The 22495-nt window shown below is 43.0% G+C and overlaps 1 protein-coding gene across 1 annotated transcript; it reads right to left on the bottom strand.

Annotated features, from left to right (window-relative positions):
* Positions 1–829: 829 nt before the first annotated feature.
* Positions 830–16387, bottom strand: VPS11 (VPS11 core subunit of CORVET and HOPS complexes). The gene is made up of 16 exons (XM_053452311.1): positions 16240–16387; positions 15153–15301; positions 14587–14722; positions 13468–13631; positions 11470–11702; positions 11100–11307; positions 10165–10316; positions 9568–9754; positions 8736–8879; positions 7533–7697; positions 7196–7357; positions 6041–6180; positions 5432–5634; positions 5040–5211; positions 4317–4539; positions 830–1413 (listed from the first exon to the last, which is right to left on the bottom strand). Exons 1-16 carry the CDS (start codon positions 16379–16381, stop codon positions 1252–1254), a joined length of 2742 nt encoding a protein of 913 aa, XP_053308286.1. The 5' UTR covers positions 16382–16387; the 3' UTR covers positions 830–1251.
* Between the last annotated feature and the right edge of the window lie 6108 nt (positions 16388–22495).

Raw genomic sequence — 22495 nt, 5'->3', positions numbered from 1 at the left:
GGCATACCTGGGAGCTCTCCGGGTCTGACCCGGGAATTGCCGTGTAAAGCACCTCTACTCCAGGTTGTGGGGGCGGGGTCTTGACACGCCCCACTCCCCACCCACTTTCCCTTAAAATGGGGGTGTTTCTTGCCATCAGGGGGCAGTCCTGGCCACGTCCCACAAGGGAAAGCTCCAGGTAGCCAGGTATGCGAATTGGTAGACTTTCAAAAGCTTAGGTCAGGGGTCCTCAAACTGCGGCCCTCCAGCTGCTGCAGGACTACATCTCCCATACTCCTCAGCCAGCCCCTTAGCTGAAGGAGCATTATGGGAGATGTAGTCCTGCAGCAGCTGGAGGGCCGCAGTTTGAGGACCCCTGGCTTAGGTTAATGCTCTTCTGTCTACTGCTTTGTAACTAAGCAGTCACTTGATACTAAATATTATATAAATATATTATATACTAATATATAGTTTTTTTGTGGGGGCGCATAGTGATTAGGGAGAAGTAAAGCGGAGGTCCGGAGTGACTGACCTCGCCCTCTCTAATGCTGAGCTGACTAAAGGGAGATTGTGATTTCCCAACTAGTCCTGCAGCTGCAACCAAGGCGAGTACCGCTCTCGCCTCACCCTTCCACCACCCCGGGACAGTCCTAAAATAGAGACTGTCCTGCCCAAATTGGGACAGTCGGGGGGCATGATATCACAATATTAGCAAGGATGTACATTTTATGTAAAACTATTTTATTACACCTCAAAGTGGTGTCCAATAGCAAGCTTATACCAATACTTTGCCAGCAGTCCAAGGCTTTATCTTCCTGTATTATGGTTTGGACAAAAGACACTATGCAGCTTTGGTTGGTGTGAGAAGCCATATATTTATATAAATTAATATACACAAACACAGGCCAAACCAAATGAAGGTTGTAAAAAGGGGGAAATATTAATTCGCAAGTTTTGCAGGATTTTTTAATATTTTACAGTGCTTGTGCTTAACAGCTACTGAAAGTTATATTTTGCAATCTTCAACTGGTGTTGCTGGGGAAAGCACTACAATTTATGTACAATTTATTCCTTCAAAAGTGACCAACAACAAACACTCCACCTTTATCCAGGAAGCCCCTGCACACGCAGTATGAAAAATGCATTTCTCTTCGTAGAGTTTCAACAACATCCACCTGATATGAAAAAAAATAAAGCTACGAGGAAACGATCCGACTAGGAGCGATGTCTAGTGATTGAGTGGATAATCCATTATGTGATCACTTGTTTCAGTTAAACATTTCTCTTGGTGTTAATCAGAAGATCCCTTTGTAGTCCAGAATCCTTTGATACACTCATCTTTCCAGGGACATCAGTGATCAGGGTCAGTTTGTTGAAGACACCCCGTCCAAAGTAGTCCGCAACAACACTGAATCCATCATTCGAGCATTTCAGCTGAAAAAAATAACGGCAAGTTAAGAAAACTATTCATTATATTCATGCGAAACCCAAATGGTCTTGGATGGAAAGGGTAGTAGGAAATGTTAAATTATCATTTCTTTCACTGTCCGAGTAAGTGCGAGGGCTGTATCCTCTCACCTGGAGGCAGGACCAAACATTTTTTTGGTCTTCTCCTCATGGGTATAGCCACTAATGTAACAGGGGCCTCGGTTTTAGTGTCCTGTCCTAGAGTTCTTACGGATCTTGTTTAAGATGTCCTTATCTTCAGAGTGCACCAGTTTTATTTTATATTAAGAAGCTAGAGATTGCCCAGCTATTGATCTGGCCTTAGACACTGGCTGGGAGTAACAGATATCATATACACATACATTTGGTTTTGATTTTAAAAATGACTTGCTGTGATGAAACTGAGTGCTATCTAGCACAGCTCTAAACTTCAGCAAAGACCATAGCTTTTTGTCCCCATCTATTGGCTGCAAACCCCTTCTCACATGGACCAGGTTTTTGGCTAGCCTTTAGATCTCAGTCTGCCAGACTCTCAGCCGGGCTGTTGAGACTTGGGATCAGGGGAATCATTGGAGAGGAATGTCCATCTGAGTCTTAAGGTCCAAGCACTCCAGCACAGAGTCCAGTTCAGTGTTGTAGGGTTCTCTCTGTTCTAGATATACCCGAGTAGGCCCTAGTCTTATCCTACCGAGATAAAATCAAAATGGCTTTGATCTATCCTCACCTTTCCTGTCTACAAGACCCTCATCTCCATCATTAAAACAAATGCAAAACACCCAAAGATACAGTATATTGATGCAAAATGCAACCAACCGTGGCACCTGCAATTGCCAGACCGCCTCACCCCACATTATTGATAAAATTCAACAGTAGAGTAGAAGGTTGAATCAGAGGCTCCCTTCCCAAGTCTTCAGTTCTCTGGCACCCCTAGAACTTTTTTCTTTCCTTTCCTACAAAAATCTAGACCTGATCCAAATAAACAGGGAACTGAGGAAGTTCAAGGCTCTTTCTCTAATGAGCTCAGACCACTATCTTCTAGCTGCTCACCAGGTCGGAAGATTTGATTGTTCTTTTGATGTCAGACCATTTTTCTGTCATTTCTAGCAAAAAGTGTCCAATAGCACAATATCTAGTGCTCCAGAAAGTACCAGCTTATCCAAGTCTACTTCTCAATGAGAGGCTAGCCTTTTCTTCAATGTACCCTGTTGGCTGGTTATTCAACTTCAGTTTGAGTTTCTAGTTATAGTACTCACAACATCCCACAATGTCCATTCACATGTTCTTTGCAGCACAGATGTGATGCCTTATAGTAGCTTCAGCAAAAGATCTTATGCAGCTCTTGGGGCGTAAGGCATCTGTTCTTGGAGAGGATTCTCCATATTAACATTCTGGAACTTCAAGCAATAGCTCTGGCTATCTCACTTGGCAAATCTGCTGGTGCAGAATCAGGCTGCCAGGGCTACAGGTAGGTGGCATAGATCAATAACTTAAGAAGCACCAGAACTGCAGGAGAACTTCTAGAAGCATCCAAGATTCCAGGTTGGCAGAAGAACATTTTCTAGGAATTTCATTACCGGTGGAGACAGAATTGGGAGGTGGACTTTCTAATCCGACAAAAGATCAACACTTTTCAGATGAGACATTCCAGAGGCAGATCTCACCCGCAAGCTACCTGCTAAGGAGCCAGGTTCTAGAATCCTTAAACTCTGCTTATAAGACAGTTTTATGTGTTAATGGAAGTACCGACTTTCCTCCCATTCCACTGCTGCTTGAGTACCCAACAAGATCTTGTGAAAGTACAAATAATGTACCATTGCTCTGAAATAGCAGTGTATGACAAAGCTAGTTTGCAGTTTCGTGAATGGTAGTGGAACCACCCTGGTGCCTTCCTCTGCAGGAGCTCCGGTCACAGGGAAACTTTATTTCATCCTGACCTGAAGACTGCTCTTAGATGCTTCAACGTCACAGTTCCCGTGGACTGAGACATAATTTCACAAACTTACTTGTGGCAAAGGTGGTCACCTATGACAGTGCCATATTTAAAGTCACTGAGCTCTTTATCGAGACCCACTCTACTGCCAATGTTTGCCTATGGAGATGGTTGCTTACCTTTTATACACCTGTAAGCAATGGGTATGCTTTGCATATGTTATCTCCTAAATATCCCTAAAACCGTCCACATACTTTTCATATTATTTATGTACCCCCCCCCCCCCCACAGCAGACTTGGTCTACAATTCTCCAAGTCATAAGATAAGGGGAGAACATGCCTGCTATTGACAGAGGCTTCATGTATTCCAGAAAATAATTTTATGTATAGTTGCTGACAACATTCATTCACTTGCTAGATACTTGAGTTAAGGGCAAAGTAAATGCTGAAAAACATTCACAAATATTGCAGTCACCAAACCAAGCTTGAAGGTTCCCTGTGCCAGAACGGTGTGAAAGTGTTGGCATTGGGGCAATTTAAAACTGGATACCCCTAGATGCTGCAAGAGTCCTAGACAAACACAGCATCTATGATTCATAAGTGCCCATCATGGCTGATCACGAAGGTTTGACACGTTACGATCCTCTCGGATTATATTACCGTATTTACTGGCGTATAACACGCACTTTTATAACTAAAATACGAAGCAGAAACCCTACCTGCGTGTTATACGCCGATGAATCCTAGAGCTGCACAATTTGCAGCCACGTCTCCCTCTCTTCCGGTCCTGGGGAGGGCGTGTGTTATATGCAGATAAATACGGTATATGACATTTTTCATCATGGGCTCCTGACCATGATGAAAAACATTACTGCTGGTCTTTTTTTTTTTTTTTTTTTTTTTTTTAACTACTAAAAATTGGTATATCCTCTAAACACATTTCTTGTTGCTGGACCCGTACCTGATGTTGGAACTGCTCATATACATCCTTTTTCTCCTCTTGGGCTCGGATCATATCTAGCACTTTGCGGTTTTCAGGCAGACAGGTTGGGCATTCGGAGTCATTTTCGGCATAACTCTCAAAGCAGTGCTGATGGAAGGAATGGCCACACAAAAAGTGCACAGATGGCAACTCGAGTGCACTGCTGCAGATACTGCACTTAGTCTTCTGGAAAATCTTGGGGCTTCAAACAGAAAGAATATAAAGAACATATTTCTCCAGAAGTCGATTCCATGTTCTTATTAACAAGAATTTGCTACAATACTAGAGCAATCTCTACTCACATGCACCCACCATTAAAAATAGTACGCATTCTATAAAGTCGTCATCTGCCTACCGCAACTGATCCCAAACAAGAACTATAGCAAGTTCAACTTTTTTCATTAAACATGTGAAATCAGAATCTATGAAAAGCTAAGCATTAAGCCATCCTCTCGTGGCAAGAGAAGCAGTCAAACCTTTACATCAGTGTTCCTTAACATGACATCATAACCCAGCTCTCAGCATCACCACCATGCACACTCATAAGGTAGCACTGGTGTGAAGATTCTTTTTTTTAGTCCTTTACTGTAACTATTGCTGTAACTAACTGCTTGAGGCAGTTTGGCCAGAACCCCAAATTCGTTAAAGACAGCCCTGCTTTCCCTCACACAGGACTATGTGGTTGACTTTAGACAGGCTCACCTGGTGCGCAGTTCCTGGATCTCGCGGCGGATGCGAGCGGTGTCTTCTCTGTACTTGCGCACGGTTCTTTCATCCTCCTCGGTCCTCTGACTCAGTTTCTGCATCTTGCTTATCAAATACTCCCGGATCACAGACAGAGTGGCAGTAGAATTGTGGGCAAGAGTTTGAACAACTGAAGAAGAAGAAGAAAAGTCACACAGAAGATTGATGCAGAGGTGTCAAATCCAAGGTATTCTGGAGACAGAGCTTAGGTTGCAATACATTTCTGAGCGTATGGATAAAGGGAATCGTGGTTTAACAAAGATATGGTAAAAACGATAAAAACGTTAAGAATATTCCCCAAAGGGGTTAATACATGCATTTGTGAGTCAAACATAATACCCAATAATTACCCAGCAGGGGTGGCATGAGATTTCTACTTTCAATGTGCCCCAGTACTGTGGCAATGTGTTCCTTGCAATCTTCCTCTTTGCGTGCAAAGTAACTAAGGGCTTGTTCCCACAGGCAGCTCTCTTGTTCGCCGTAACGCTCACAGGCCTTTATCACCTCCTCGTACTGGTCGTTCTGCATGTGATAATGCATTATCTGCTGGAAACTGAGGAGACGCGAATACAAAAGATCAGCTTTTCACAGAAAGGCGTTCTGGTAATGGGCTATTCAATAAAGTGGGAGTTTGCAGAAGAGTCAACCCCATTGGGGTTCTGATAGAAGAGCTTTAACTGGTCCTGTATAATGCAGGTAAATCAGTGATGCGCCTATCATCTAGTGCTCCCTGATTGAAGTATGCATTATGCAGGGACATCATTAGCCCTTCTCACGGGAGATGTAATAAATAAGTAGCAAGATGAAAACACAACTCTCCTGGCCAAAAAGCCACTTATAACCTCACTGAACCAAGAACTAAGGATGCTTAAGCTCTAGAAACATTTCTCAGGTTCTGGGCTATTTAATCTTCCGTGTACAGGCGTTGCTGCTTGTTGGGAGATCGCAGGCGTACTCACAGCTTGCCCTGCTCGTACAGATACAGCACTCCATTCTGAAAGTTGTGCATCTGACACAAGACAAGAGCTTTATCGAACACGTTCTTGAAGCGGCCACTTTTCAGCAGGGAGATTGCGTCATCATGAAGCTGCTTCTTCACCTATAGAGGCAAAAAAGTACCCAAATGTATAAAATGTATGACCAATGAGCCTAAGAGTACACCTGTCATGAATAAAACCGAAAAATAAAAATCATGGTAGCCTAAATAGACTATAGCTAAAAATGGGCATTATAATTACAGGGTGATTTTCCATCTTTGAATTAATGTTCTAGTTTGAAGTATACTAGTCAGTTAATTGTATATATATTATACATACACACATACATACACATATATGACGCAAAGCACAGTAGAGTTGATCTCGCACACAAATTTTTCTCATAATAAAATAGTATTGAAAGTGTTTTAGGGATATGTTACTGGCTTCATACAAATTCAGAGTAGAACATATTCAGGCATACATAACTCAGCAGATATCGTTGTTGCTACAAGTTAGTGTTATAATTTACATAATATGTTCATACTCCAATATACAAACTGGGGGGGATACACACACCCCCAATAAACTTTTGTGGGCACAGGATTAGTATCATCATCCTTTATATATTAAGCACTAACATTTATTTAACGCAGCTCCTTACACAGATACATACTGTGAGCTCGCCAGAATGGTGGGTTTATGAGCTTACCATCTAAATGGAATTGTACAGGTAATTGAATTAAAAAGGAGGATACACCAAAAAGACTACGTGACTGTTTCACAGAGATATGCTCTGTTGTTCTGTTACAATACAAAAATATTAAGAGGTAAAAACAAAGCAATCTACACCCCAATGTGGCTCTGTGCGCATGGAGACTGCTGTGTTTAAACGGAGACCGAGCTACTCGTACTCAATAGCTGTTGGAGGTGAATGAAAACGGCTCGTACAGGGATGGGTTAAATGACTAATAGATTACTAATGTTCCTCACTCCTGACATAAACGTAATGAGATTCTACACCACGCGTAGCGAAGCGGTCTTTATCAGAGTTCAACATATAAAGCAAAATAAAACGGGTGTATGCAGAAAACTACACGGCTGGCCACGCAAACTTCACACACACACACAACATACCTGCGGGTCCTTCTCGTGTGCCCAGTTCTGCAGCCGCAACTCCAGCAGCGTGTCATAGACCCCTTGGGGCGAGTCGCTCTGAACACGCGTCATGTGCTCCAGAAACTTCTTCAACTCACACGGATTATTGGCAAATATCGGGATGAACTCTTCGGGATTGGGCTGCCGGGCACATCAAGAAGTCAAGAATAGAGACCGGAGACTAACAGGTAGAACTTCAGAGAGGGAAACGGGATCTTGGAAAGGTTAAAAGGTGCTTTACGTCTAAGTGGCAAGTTTGTGTTTGCCTCTCAAACTGATTTCATCTATAGAGGAAAAGCAGATAGAATAAACTTACCTTGCTGCCCTCCATTTGCTGGGGAACGTCGGTACATAGGTCATTTAATAGCCGCGTAGTCTCGTTTGGAACCTGATGCATCAGAGTTTTCCCGTAACATTTCATGTTGCTCTCTGCTTGCGGGAGTGGAAGACGCCCGATGTAACGCAGAGCTTCTTGGAAGTTCTGGGAAATGGTGAAAGAAGAAAAAAAAATATATATATATTATCTGATAAGCTGCATGAGCAGCGTGTAAATTAGTAAACATTAGCCCTGATGTATTTCTCTATTCACCAAGTTAAAAGGGTCACCTTTACAAAGTTTTAGTATCATTCACTAACTCTACCTACAGCCTGCGTCTTTACTAATCATCCCGATTGGACTGGAAATATTTAGTTTTAAAAAAGAATATTTGCTGCGGGAAAGGAGAGAGCTGGGCCAGAAAGCGGCAGAATTAGCGTAGCAAGTAATCTGTTGTCCTAAAATGATCAGTCCTCCTCGACATTCAAAGACAGGACACCGCGCGAATGCATTAACCTGCATATGATGGCATCGCGCCAGTGCATGCGTTAACTTGGGCTTGGCACAGAGTGACAGGAAAAAGGCCAGTCTTTGGGGGGGGGGGTAAAAAGGTGGGCAATTGGTAATTACAGAGAGCCTGTTTTACCATCAGAGAGAGAACATTAGGGGTCCAAGAAAGTATAGTATAATACAAAGTAAAAAGAGTAAAACAAACGGTTTATGTACTTTATATGCATTTTGCGTAAAACTGAAATATTTTTAATCAGTTCTATCTTTTGTTCTCTAATCAAATTCAGCCCAGAGATAGCCTGTTTTTATATCATCACGTTACTAAGAGGTTAATTACATACATATTTGTCAGTAAGAGGATTGTGTGTATATCGCAGAAGTTCTTGGTGGTGGCAGTCTGGTTGGCGTTTAACCCTTTCACCCCCACATCATAGCTCGGCCGATAGCGCAGTCCGTGACAGATGGCTGATCCCACGGTATACATGTATGCTAGGTTTCTAACACATTTATTCCTTATTTTAATCTGTTAAAACCATAACAAAGGCTTATTCTGTGTGATCAACTGGGAATTGTAACAGCTGGGAAAAGCAACAGATAAGGTTTAAAGTCTAACATGCAAAAGATAACCAAAAGCAGAAGGGAGCAGACTGAGGACATTTCACTCTCACAAGAAGATAATACAGGAACAGTCACCTTAATGTCCTCCAGCTGGATCTTCAGGTACCACTCATGGTGGGCATGCTTCTCTGCCAAATACAGGGCGTGCGAATGGTACCCAGCCTGCCGAAGAACCTTAATTGCTATCTCCACGTCAAAGTGAACCTCTCCTTCACTGGCCTATTTGGGCAAATAATGGAAAGAAACGGAGTCAGTGGCTGCAAAAGTATACAAGAAGTACATTAAGGGATCACCGACACCTCTAAACTACTGCAGCAGCTTAAAAATAAAACCACCCGAGGGTCTTCGTTAACATGAGAAAAAAAACGTGCCAGAATATAGGCCTAATATATTTGAAATGACTGAAAGTTGGGTGCAGCATCTACAAACCAACTCTGCTGCGGTGAAGTTAGTCAATCATAAAACATGGATAAGTATTATTTGAATGCATTTCAGAATAAACTTTCAGCCCCTTTCTGAATGTGCTGCGGAGACTCTCTAATGTATATCGGAATCGATAATGCAGATTTAGCCCCTGCTTTGGTGTGCAAAATGTCTTATTTTGTGTTTGTACCAATAGTAACGGCCAAATAAAATAATTAAATACAAGTTGTGCGTAACTCATATGAAAAGACGCTGTTCCTGGTTATTCTCAAACACCAGAGTTTATATTCTCGCCGTAAGTTAGATCTTTGAAATCTGAAGATTCCTTGGTACAGGAGGCTGGCCATCTCAGCTTGTGTATCACGGTGGAGATGTTCCCAACAACGTTGTATATAAATGGACTGCGCCCCTTGTAGGAAGAAAGTTGTGCAAATGCTAGAAGTATTTGTACTTCTACCCAAACCTCCAGCGCCATTTTACTCACCTTGATGAATTCTTCCAGGCGGGCGCTATCCTTTAGCTTGGTGTAGCAGTTCAGAAGCAGTGTGGTGTGATCAGCATTAGCCAGAGACTGAAGATGCAACGCCTGAAGATAAGCAGTCAGATTGTGTATCCGCTGGGCATCTAGAAACTTACGGATCACATAAGAAGGCTCTAACTTTCCAATCGTCCTGCGGGAGAAGACAGAACAAGCGTTATAGATGGACACAGGTGAGCGTGGAGAGAATGGCATTAAGACTGATCGACGAACAGCTCTAGCTGTTCATTTAAAATATTATATAAATGATTTGCATCTATGCTATTTTGTTACGCAATAATGCAATCCCGGAGTTACAAAAATCAGCAATATATTTTACTAGAGATGATGTTGCTTTTCTGGCCTCTTAAGATTTCGATAGATTTGTTTTAAAACGAATGGTCCATGCTCAGATTTCTCCATCCAGCTGTCATTAAGGCAATTAAATACACTGTTCACTATATGGGAATATACTTAAAGTACTTTCTTTCTGAACGCACATACTTTTCTCTCCAGAATCTTCCCAGTTTATCTAATGCCTGAAGAGGTGCAAGATTATCATACCGGATATATTGTTGGATAGCCCCATCATGGTCACCCTTGCTGTACAAATGGTCTCCATATTGGCGGAAAATTTCTGAAAGGCCATCGCTGTCCAGATGCTGACTCTTTGCCAAAGAAATTGCCATGACGTACAGATTCTTCTTAAACAGCATCTTTAGGGATAGAAAAGTTCATTCATCTCATGATCACACGAAGCACGGGCGCCCTCACTGCATACTCTGGGGTACATTCATGGACAGCATGCGAATATTTGCAACAGGGCATGGGTTCAACAGTCACATTTGGGTTTCTTTTTACAATACAATAAGCATAGCTGGGAACTGTGGGGTTATTAAAACTACTAGCTATAGACTCGAACTCCAAAGTTAAAATGTGATCTGTTATGAGGTATGTCTTCAGATCACAGAATCTGAGAGGTCTATGTACCACATCTATTAGCACTTCTAGCCAAAATATGTAAAAAATTAAAGCTTGACATTAAGCATACCAAAGATAGTGAGAAGGAAAGTCATGTCAACTTCTTGGTATCCCCATGGCATGCAGTGAAACACTCAGTAGGACTGCCAAGTATCTTCATCCACAGGACCTCTATTTTGTCTAATTTATCCGCATACAGGCAGCACAATAGAAGGCCTGGACTGGCCACCTGGCAAATGCCCATTGGGCCGCTCACCAACCGCACCGCCTATTCACCAGATCTACCACTACTGCATGCTGTGGTAGCATAAAAAAAACCGCAGCCTCAATGACATCATTTGGCGGTACATGACATTAAAATCCCAGGGCTGTCTAGCCGTCCCCAGTCCTACCCATTGGAGTTGCTCACAAATGCCATAAATTAACAAGCAGCATTATACAGGTCAAACAGAAACAACTGATTTGGGCAAAATTGGTAAATATTCACACAACACTAAAAGATACAAAAAAGTAAAAACCTCCAGTTTGGTCTGTGTGTCCCTCTCATGTAAGGCATGCAAGAGTCCATCCCGAGTGAGCACATACAGAGATCCCCACTCCGCCAGCACATCCACAACTTCTGTTAGGGGACAGCTGTATGCAATCAGCTTGTTCCCTAGGTCATATATAGTAAGAGTCTGTCTATCGGCCCCATGGGCATCAGCAACCCGTCCAGCAAAGTCTGACCTGGGGAAAGGTAAAATAATATAGCATTAGGCAAAATAAAAGGCACATGGGGGTCAATGGCAGAGAGTTAACGTAAAGAGAAGCAAAGGAAGATTGGATTTGATGCCATAAGAATTATTTGGTCCATCTGGTCTGCCCGTTTTCCCTGACTTAATTTCACACCTGTCTCTAGAAACGATGACTAGATAACCCCGGTACCAGTGCACAATCAGTTTCTGTCCTTCAAAGGCAAAGCAAGGTCCCCTCTCATCCGGTTGGTATAAGTAGACACAGTCGTTTCCAGCCACCACAAACTGTAGGTCTTGAGATGGGTCGGACAGAGAAGAACAACGTAGACCACAACCGCGAGAATCCAATTCTGTGTAAGGGTAATCCTTCTGGGTCAGCTCATAGCACTGGTGGAAAGAAATACTGGTCAGTACAGGGACACAGGTAAAGTGGAAGGGGTGATATGTCCAAACTAATGTGGACTTCAACAACCGCTGGGTAACATCCTTATAGAAAGCTACAAAAGTTAAAAATGAAATACGTGACCTATGGCAAACGCCTAAGCGCTGTGAAATGTAAATTACTTTACGGAGTTCTGTATACAATGGATTCTGGTGCAAAGTTTTTAAGTGGCCTTATAGTCATAAAAACAAACAAAGCAATCAACAGCAACATATAACTGCTTGCTATGGTTTTCTGGGGATACTTACAGGTGTGGCTATCAGTACCCCAAATATATATATATATATATATATATATATATATATATATATATATATATTAGGGCTGCAACAACTAATCGATAAAATCGATGATAATCGATAATGAAATTCGTTGGCAACGAATTTCATTATAGATTAGTTGAATCGATTTTTATCGATTATAAAATGAGGGTTATAATCCGTTAAGTTGCTCCCTGCAATCGCTGCTGGAGAAAGAAAGGGGCGGGGCCAATTGGCAGTGACTGCAGGGAGGGACAGGGAGGAAGAAAGGGGCGGAGCCAAACAGCCGATTGGCTCCGCCCATTTCCTTAGCATCACCATGGCTGTGACACTCATCTAACTGTGAGTATAAAATTAATATGTGGGCTGCTGAAAGTTAGGGGAGGTGGGGGTTAATTTAGGGGCAGTTATAGTTAATGGGGTGTTTAGGGTTAACTTAGGGGCAGTTATAGTTAATGGGGTGTTTAGGGTTAACTTAGGGGCAGGTATAGTTAATGGGGTGTTTAGGGTTAACTTAGGGGCAGGTATAGTTAATGGGGTGTTTAGGGTTAACTTAGGGGCAGTTATAGTTAATGGGGTGTTTAAGGTTAACTTAGGGGCAGTTATAGTTAATGGGGTGTTTAGGGTTAACTTAGGGGCAGTGGTGATTGATGGGGTGTTTAGGGTTAATTTAGGGGCAGTGGTGATTGATGGGGTGTTTAGGGTTAATTTAGGGGCAGTTGTGGTTGATGGGGCGTTTAGGGTTAATTAAGGGGCAGTAATAGTTAATGGGTTAATTTAGGGGCAGTTGTGGTTGATGGGGTCTTCAGGGTTAATTTAGGGGCAGTTGTGGTTAATGGGGTCTTCTCTTCAGGATTAATTTAATGCTGAGGACTGAGGATTAATTTAATAAGGTTAATTTAAGGTGCAGTTAGAGGTAAAGCGGGGCAAACTGAGGGGAATCTAAATCCTGGGGGCAGTGAAGATTAATCCTGTATTTATTTATAAAAGTATTGTGTCTGTGAACGGGTCTGTAAATCTATGAGGGCACTATGGCATATCAGGGGGGTATACGGCATACCTGAGGAGGACGGAGTGACATATCTGGGGGTATAAGGCATATAGGGTATATAAGGCATTTGTGGGGAGGGCAGCGTGGCATGTCGGGGAGGGCAGCGTGGCATGTCAGGGAGGGCAGCGTGGCAAGCCTGGGCTCAAATATGCATAACTGGGGGGCAGGTTGGGGAAATAAAAACAAGAATTTTTTTTTATTCTGCCGTTTGTTTTTAACATCCTATGTTACTTTATTAAATAATTTAAAATAAATGAAAATTTTTATTTTTTTTATCCGATTAATCGAAAAAATAATCGGTCAACTAATCGATTATGAAAATAATCGTTAGTTGCAGCCCTAATATATATATACACACGCGTGCAATGAGGAGAACAAACAAGGGGTAGCAGCCCTTACCCGCACGCTCTCTGTTGTTACTACAAAGAGATGGGTAGTTTTGCCCGACTGCCTGAAAGCCATTCCTGTGATGGGATAATTGCCCTCCTGCAGAATGTGTGTCTTACTGTGCCGGTCCCGTGTTATATCCCCTTTGGTTAAAACCACACTTCCATCAGTAAAGCCTAGAAGGAGTGATTTAAAGAAGGGGATTAAAAAAACATTACTATTTTATTGCTAATGCTTACAGAAGCCAAGAAATGCACACACATACACAGAATATGGACAAAAATATTGGGACACCTGACCATTACACCAATACATAGACAGTGAAGGCTTTCCACAAGATTGTTTCTTTGGGAATTTTTGCCCATTCATCCACTAGAGCATTTGTGAGGTCAGGCGCTGATGGTGGATGAGAAGGCCCGGCTCGCAATCTCCATTCAGTTTATCCCAAAGGTGTTTGATGGGGTTGAGGTCAGGGCTCTGTGCGGCCGGTCAAGTTCTTCCACACCAAACTCACCCAAGAAAAGGGCCTTCCCCAAACTGTTACCAAAAAGTTGGAAGCATAGCATTGTCCAAAATGTCATGCTACGCTGAAGCTTTAAGATTTTCCTTCACCAACCCAGGCGTAAACCCTTATCTCAATAATTATGAGGTGCCCCAATACTTTTGTCCATATAGTGGCGCAAAAAGCAAGGTCCATAAAGACATGACTGAGCCCTGACCTCAAGCCCAACGAACACCTTTAGGATGAACTCAATTGAGCTGGCCTTCTTTCTGGGGAAACTTGCTAATGATGATTTATAATGAAAAGTGAAAGGTGTTGAAACTACAACTTTCCTGCCACCTTTCTCACAGGCTGCTGAGTATCACAGATTCAACACATTTTTTACACTGTCCACACACGATTCAGCTCGATCAAAACATCACTGGCAACACTGTACTTCTCAGTTTAAAACATGTAGTTGGACATTGTCTATCCCCAGAGAGCCTTTAGCGGGATGGAACTGGGCACTGGGTGAGCGCTGTGCTGGGTATCAGTGGACAGAGCCACGGCCACTCTCCTGCCCACAGACAGAAGAAACTGACCTGGAGGGCTCCTAGGTATGGTATTATCACCTATACACACAGACCTACCTATGGCCATGAAATTTAGGTTCTCGTGAACAGTAATGCAAGATACCACAGTGGGTTTATTGCCAGGAATAGCTGGGAAGATCCTCGTACAAAGTGGGTTTCCTCCATCTCGCTTATCCAGGTTCCAAACCTTTACCTGGGTGAAAACGGGAAAGGCTTTAAAAACGTATGCGCGTCTTGGTCCATATTGTCTTTCGTTCATAGTGTTGATTATTTAAGTTGATGAATGAAACTTTCAGTGCAAAGTAACAAAGCCATGTAAAAACACAAGAAATATGATTAAAAAAGAAAAGATAAAATAATGTAATTAATCCAGGAGGATATTTTTGGCCTAAAATACGTATATACTAAGGGCAACAGAGCTACCAGGGCTGTCCAACCTGTGGCCCTCCAGCTGCTGCAGGACTACATCTCCCATACTCCTCTGCCAGGTCCTTAGCTGAAAGAGCATTATGGGAGATGTAGTCCTGCAGCAGCTGGAGGGCCGCAGGTTGGACACCCCCGACATATACATATTTGGGACAGGGATCTAAAACAAGAAAACAAGCCAGCTGGTGTGCACTTACAAGCGGGTTGATTCCCTCCTCATCCTCGCCCACAGACACCAGGATGCTGTGTTGCTTGAGCTGATGAAGGTGAGTAACACGTAGCTTGTAGGCCTGGAAAGAGGTGAGCTGCAAAGATCGAGGCAGGAACCAGATCTGTCCCGTCATATGTGACATTCTGTTAAGGAACCCATTCAGGAATTTTGCTGTAGAATTACGCTGTATCTACCTCATATTTTTCATTCATGCAATAGAATAAAATTTAAAAGGAAGCCAATATCTCCTTTACGGAAAAAGACGTATCACACACACAATAAAGACACACAACCACACCAAAAACTAACTCACGCCAGCCATTTAACGTTAACTTTTGATAACCGACCAAAGGTTTTTGGTTCACACCAGCCTAGCTGCTCAATGACATTTTTTGGCATAAGAATTATTATTTTTTTTTTTAAATGAACGGATTTACCAGAAGTTTTCCACGTCTCTTGAGTAGACGGATACATCGTGTATAAACATCCTAACTGCAACGTAACCACAAAACTCACAAATTCACAACAAAACTACACATTTGGAAGACTTGAAACTAATTGTTACAAAGCAAATTTCCACACAAAGAAAAATATCTAACTTTGAACCTGAGTGTAAGAGATGCCCGTCATAAAGTTAGATCCAGCAGCTTATCACAAACACCAATCGCATCGGGGGAATCGCAAGCGTTATCGGGAAATACATCCAACTTTAAGAAGATCTCATCCATCACAATCAATCAGTAACCCTGAATTACTGTTATATTTACCAGAATGGTTCTGATTACACACGAGGCAAATTCCAAAGACAAAAAAATGCGAATGTATGTAAAAACATGGCAACTGTTCTGCATCTTCAACTCCCTTTCCCTGATAAAAGATCTTCTTAGACTGCAATCTAGTTAGACGACATGAACCGATCTGATGAGTTACATCCTAATGGGTCCTCACTTAGAAACCTGCAATAACTTTATTTATAACTCTCCACGAACAGTCTTCCCTATAAGCACAGCCCTTGCATATTCATGTATGTGTATATATGACATTTATAGATCCAATCAACATCCCCAGGATATCTCCGAACAGCAGGCTGCCGCGACCGGAGTCACACACTGTCAAGCCGGTCGGCAATGTGAGAGGAGCCGCAGCGTCCCCGGGGAACCGGACCGGCTCCTTGTCAAAGAAAACGAAGCGCCGCCACTGCAGGTAAGCCGCCATCTTCTCTTTGCCCCGTATGGATCGAGTCACATGACTTGTGAATGTTGACACGTGATGCGCAGTTATGTCAAAACGGGAGCTGACCAATGTGCTGTTCGCAACTGGTCACATGACAGTGTGTGTGCATGTATGGTGGCTAGACTTAGCTTGTAAAGCGCTACCGATGGAATCAGATATATGTATTACCGATATCGAGACACGGTACCGGCCGTTTAGCTAATAAGTACGAGTGATGGCGCGGTTTGGTTACCGCAATATGCAAATCATTTTATAATTCTATATCATATTTCATTTTCTAACGCTTCTGTAGTGCTCATCGAGTAAACGCTTTACAGTGAAACATGTTTACGTGTAGCCTGGAATAAAATGATTGTGTGAACCAACGCTGTCCGGAAAACAAACTCACTTTTCACAGTAGAATATGGACAAAAATATTGGGACACCTGACCATTACACCAACAGAGACCTTTATGTATTTAGGATGCAATGTCATAGACTGTGAAGGCTTTCCACAAGATTGTTTCTTTGGGAATTTTTGCCCATTCATCCAGTAGAGAATTTGTGAGGTCAGGCGCTGATGGTGGGCGAGAAGGCTTGGCTCGCAATCTCCTTTCCAACTCATCCCAAAGGTGTTCGGTGGAGTTGAGGTCAGGGCTCTGTGCGGCCGGTCAAGTTCTTCCACACCAAACTCATCCAAGAAAAGGGCCTTCCCCAAACTGTTCCCAAAAAGTTGGAAGCATAGCATTGTCCAAAATGTCTTGCTATGCTGAAGCATTAAGATTTTCCTTCACCGAGCCTAGCGTAAACCCTTATCGCAATAATTATGAGGTGCTCCAATACTTTTGTCCATATAGTGGCGCACAATATCTGATTCCATCGGTAGCGCTTTACAAGCTAGAATAGGCAAACCATGAATTACCGTATTTGCTCAATTATAAGACGACCCCCCACAATTTGAATATTAATTTAGAAAAAAAGAAAAAGCTTCCCTATAGGAAAAATGTTTTACTGGTAAATATTAATTCACATGTAAACTATTTTTCATATTTAATAAAAACTTTAATTGAGAAAAATGTTTTTTTTTTTGTTTTTAGTTCTTTCTATTTGCCAACCTGCCCCTAGTTATAAACATCTGCCCCACAGCTTGCTACTCTGCCCCCCAGATATGTCTGCCTATATGCCACTCTGCCGCCATGATATGCTTTTTAACCCCCATTATGCCACTCTGCCCCCCCCCAGAAATGCCTTTTAAACCCCTATATGCCACTCTGCCTACAGGAATGCCCTATATGCCTCCACTCTGCCCCAGCTTACCAATGCTTCCTCAGACTTTTTCCGGTTCGTAGACAACCTCTGCTGCCCGTTAGTTTCGCCGGGCATACCAGGTGAAGCACCGCTTCTCCAGGTCAAGACTCGAATTCTCCAGGTCGCAGGGTCGCCCATTTTCCATTTAAATTGGGGTGTTTCCCGCTGACATTGGCAGGAACGCCCACCGACATAAGGGGAACTCCCACCGACATCTGCCTGCTGACGTCAACGGGCAGTCTTGGCCACGTCCCGCAAGGGAAGGCTCCGAGTAGCCGGAGCCCATAAGTTCCCAGGTATGCCGCTGGGGCTTCTATGACGGAGCATCGATGTGACGTGACCTTCCGGTGCTCAGTCATAGAAGCCCTGGCGGAAGTGCCAGCAGCAGCGGGGCTTCTATGATGGAGCACCGGAAGGTCACGCCGTTTATTTAACTTTGACTATAAGTAGGTGTTTTGTTATTTAGTGTTACTGAGCTTTTCTGTTTCAAAACAATGCAATGACCCGCTGCATTACAAAGAGGAGTGGAGGAGAAAATCCCACCTGAGATGTGTGCAAACCTGGTGGCCAAATAAAAGAAACGCCTGACCTCTGTAATTGCCAACAAAGGTTTTGCCACCAAGTCATGTTTTGTAGAGAGGTCAAATACTTATTTCACTGAGTAAAATGGAAATCAATTTATAATTTATTTGAAATGTGTTATTCTGGATTTTTTGTTGTTATTCTGTCTCTCACTGTTCAAATAAACCTACCATTAAAATGATAGACAGTCATGATAATCATGGCTTTGTCAGCAGGCAAACGTACAAAATCAGCAGGGGATCAGATATATAGTCTATATGGGGAAAAAAAAATCCACATTGGGCAAATATATTTACACTGCATAAGCCTCACACCCTCCCCTACATAATATCTCACAATTTGGTATGATTTTACTGTGGGAATTTAAAGATATAGCCCCAAATATCAGCCCATTGATTAGGCAGAGGCATTGCAAAAAAAGTCCCCCATTGGGTCAATATATCAACATTGCATATAAATCACACACATCTCCCTCTATACTATCTTACAATATGGTCCCAAGGCAATCCCTCCTCCCTTGAATATGGGTCTGCTTTTCTTTAACCGCCTATAGCTGCGGGCTATCTGGATCCTCACCCTGCTGCTTACCCGCAGCAGGACTATTTAAAAAAAAAAGACCGGCACCTGGTTGCTTATAGCCCACGGACTGGTACTGGTCCGCGGCCCGGTGGTTGGGGACCCCTGATCTATATAACTCATTTGAGAGTTTGTTGACTTTGAGGAGCCAAAATTGTCTGGAAGCCACCCCACAATGTTGTTGTATGGCTGGCTGAGAGTATTGGGACTTTATGTCGGGAGTGACTGGAAAATCAGTAGATGCCGAATCTTAACCAGGATCGCTTCTAAGTTAAAGAACACTGTGTATGGGGCTGTGATTGTTTGTTCTTAACCACAGACCTAGCAACGTGTTGTATGGACAGCTGGCCCGATCTGCTGTCAAGGATGCCTTTTGGTTTTGGCCAAAACCCCGTCTTGCATCATAAGAGAATCTGTGGATCCCTCGCTCTTTAGGGGGTCAATTGGGTTGAACAAAAGCCCTTATAAAAGCAGCTTGAATCGGCCCACCGCTACTCCATCTTTTTTCCAAGATCTGCAATTTTTATTGCTGGTACAATAGATCTTTATTGTGTTTTTCGTTTTTATAATGACAAAATTAAAATTAGTCAGGAGTACATGTCGTCCGCTGTAAGGCTTGATGAAGATAAAGAAAGCATAGACAGAGAATAGGAGAGAAGGGCATATACATTGCGGGCATATAGATGACATCTTTGGTTGTCATGAATTATAAAAGAATATTAATACAATAAATGGTTCAAACAGAAAGCTTTGACACCAAACGCTGATACAGAATCGTAATACAAATCTCCAATTTCGATGCTAATGCAGAATAACATTACTCGGTCCCATTGCTTCCCACATAATATAATGATCATCACATTCCAAATTCACAAAGTGGGTGTAAACTCCACCACCCTCCCCTAGAAGGCTGATCGGTTCCCCATCGCACCACAAATTGAGATAGAATAAAATAGAATATACTTAGAATGCGAATGCGACCCGATCTTTATTTGGCTGAATTTGGATCCAAGTATCTTTTCACATATATTCTGTCTTTTGAGATTTAAAAAAAAACAACATATTCGTGACGGGGCTGGCGTATGTTTCCAATGACGGGTAATGATAGTTTTAGGGGCAATACAAACTATTGTTTTTTTTCTCACAGACGTGTAGATTTTGGGGCAGGATATTATTTTTGGTACCTCAAGTCCCGCAGCAATTTTGTAAACTATATTTTGTGTTTTCAACGAGAGATAGAGCTTTCTTTTGATACCATAGTTAGGTGATTAGCTGAAAATTTAGGATGAGGAATTTAGTAAAAACTAATGAAAATTAGAAAAAAAACACCTAATTCTTTATACATTTTCCATCTGAATCCTCACAAATTAGGTAAAGTACGGTACGTCCATAGGGGACTGAAGGGGTTAAGGAGATCCAAAAGTGGAGAAGCTGACATGTCTCCGCCAAATAGTTTTTTCCAGAAATATTGCCATCCAGAGTTTGTAAATGCAGGAGCCGGACCACCATACATGTAGCATGGTAACATAGTAACATAGTAACATAGTTCATAAGGTTGAAAAAAGACCAAAGTCCATCAAGTTCAACCTATATACATATTGTGTCCCTACCGTGTTGATCCAGAGGAAGGCAAAAAACCCTTATGAAGCAGATGCCAATTGCCCCATACCAGGGGGAAAATTCCTTCCCGACTCCAAATATGGGAATCAGAATAAATCCCTGGATCAACGTTCTGTCCCTATTAATCTACTATCCATAACTTGTAATATTATTGCTTTCAAGAAACACGTCCAGGCTCCTTTTAAACTCTTTTATTGAGTTTACCATTACCACTTCCTCTGGCAGAGAGTTCCATAGTCTCACCGCTCTTACTGTAAAGAACCCCCGTCTGTGCTGGTGTAGAAACCTTCTTTCCTCCAGCCGTAGAGGACCCACGTTGGCGCATTGTCTCCGGCATTGTCTCCGGCATAAATTACTAGTCTTTGGATATATCTCGGCTGGTTTGGTAGGAACAAGGTACCACCTCATGAGGACTTTAATTTGGGTTTCCATGCGAGTAGAACGAGGCGTGGCACCCCGGGAATCTCTAATTGATTTTAGCCATTGTTCCCCACAAATGGGAATGTCTACAAACCCCAACTAATCATATTAATTATAATTAACTAATTAATTATAAGATAATTCATCTGTGTTTGATGTAGAAGAATGTGAAGAAATAAGTATGTTTGTAGCAAACTGAGCAACTGTACAGAGAACTGTTGCTCTTTAGTACGGTGCAGATCTGTTTCACAATAGGGGTTGGAGGAGTCCTGTCACCAACAGACCCCCATCTAAGGTAACGTTCATCATCCGATCTAATACGAATATACCCCTCGTTTTATAATCTGACCGCAAATAATACCGCAGCGCTGCAGGGGACCCGGATCCTCCTAACAGCCAGCGGGGGGTGTCTGTGCAATGAAGTTTGGATCACACAATGTCACTTGCAGCAGTTACTACTTCCCAGTCCCTCCCTGCAGTCACACTGACTATTGGCCCCACCCTTTTCTGCCTCAAGGTCCCTCCCTGCAGTCACACTGAAGATTGGCCCGCCCCTTTCCTTATAGCATCCACCCTGCTCAGCAACAACTGGCATCGGCAGGGGGCCATGGCCCCTCTACATCATGCTGGGCCCCCCAATTGAAACGCCGTCTCCCCCCCCCCGCACGCCGTAGGAGAGAGAGGCGCCGAGCTGTCACTCAGGAATACGTTTTCAGCAACCACACGGCACCTCTCACTCTCCTCCTCCGCGAGGCCTCTGTCAAAGGGCTCTTGGAGGCTCTTTTTTGCTGTTGTTGTTGGAAGCCCAGGCAGACCAGCAGCAGCATTTGCCCCATACAAAACGGGTAGGAACCACTAAAAAGGGATTAACACTGGGGACCCAAGCAATAAACTGCCCCCTTTCCTGAAGCTGCCTGTAAACCAGAGATCGCGTGTTGAGCCTGTAGATTTGCTCCTGTATGAGTGATCAAAGGCTTGGGGGGCTCATGGTGGCTGTGCCAGTCTGCGCAGACACTTGGGCAAATAGCAGCTGCAGCTTTGTGATCAACAATTGGGGGCATTTTCTTTGCATCACGTACCAGGTACATCATAAAACCAACGAGCCCTGGTACGTCACTGGATGTGAAGGGGTTTAAGATATAGAGCCCCAAATATAAGCCCATTGGGTAAAAGTTATATGCAGTATCAATATATAGGTCCTACAGGGGATTTTTGTTTCGCAGAAATGCATTTATATATTCTATATCAATTGCGCACAAACTTACAAGAAGTAGTCATGGCAGCTGTGCGATACACTGCACACCTCAGGGAGGGGAAACAGCACATTCTACCCACATGTAACTGACATGAAAGAAAAATTACAATTTCTGGTAACCCCCGTGACGTGAAAGCATCGTGGCCCAATCTAATAGCAGTCCGAGCTGCCTGGACGTGGACCAATAGGTGTAGGCTGCCGGGATCCCGGATACTTATTGATTGGATGGAAATCCGCGCTCGGGTGACGTCGATAGCTGCCGGCAATTCTACCAATCATAGTTCGCCGCGTTCCGGCCTGTGCGCGAGATACCGGAGACAGAAGGAGAAGGATATATCACAGAGACCCGGTCAGGT

Source organism: Spea bombifrons, chromosome 12 (genome assembly GCF_027358695.1).
Source record: "Spea bombifrons isolate aSpeBom1 chromosome 12, aSpeBom1.2.pri, whole genome shotgun sequence".
Lineage (NCBI taxonomy): Eukaryota > Metazoa > Chordata > Amphibia > Anura > Pelobatidae > Spea > Spea bombifrons.
This window is presented reverse-complemented; position numbering and strand designations above follow the sequence as displayed.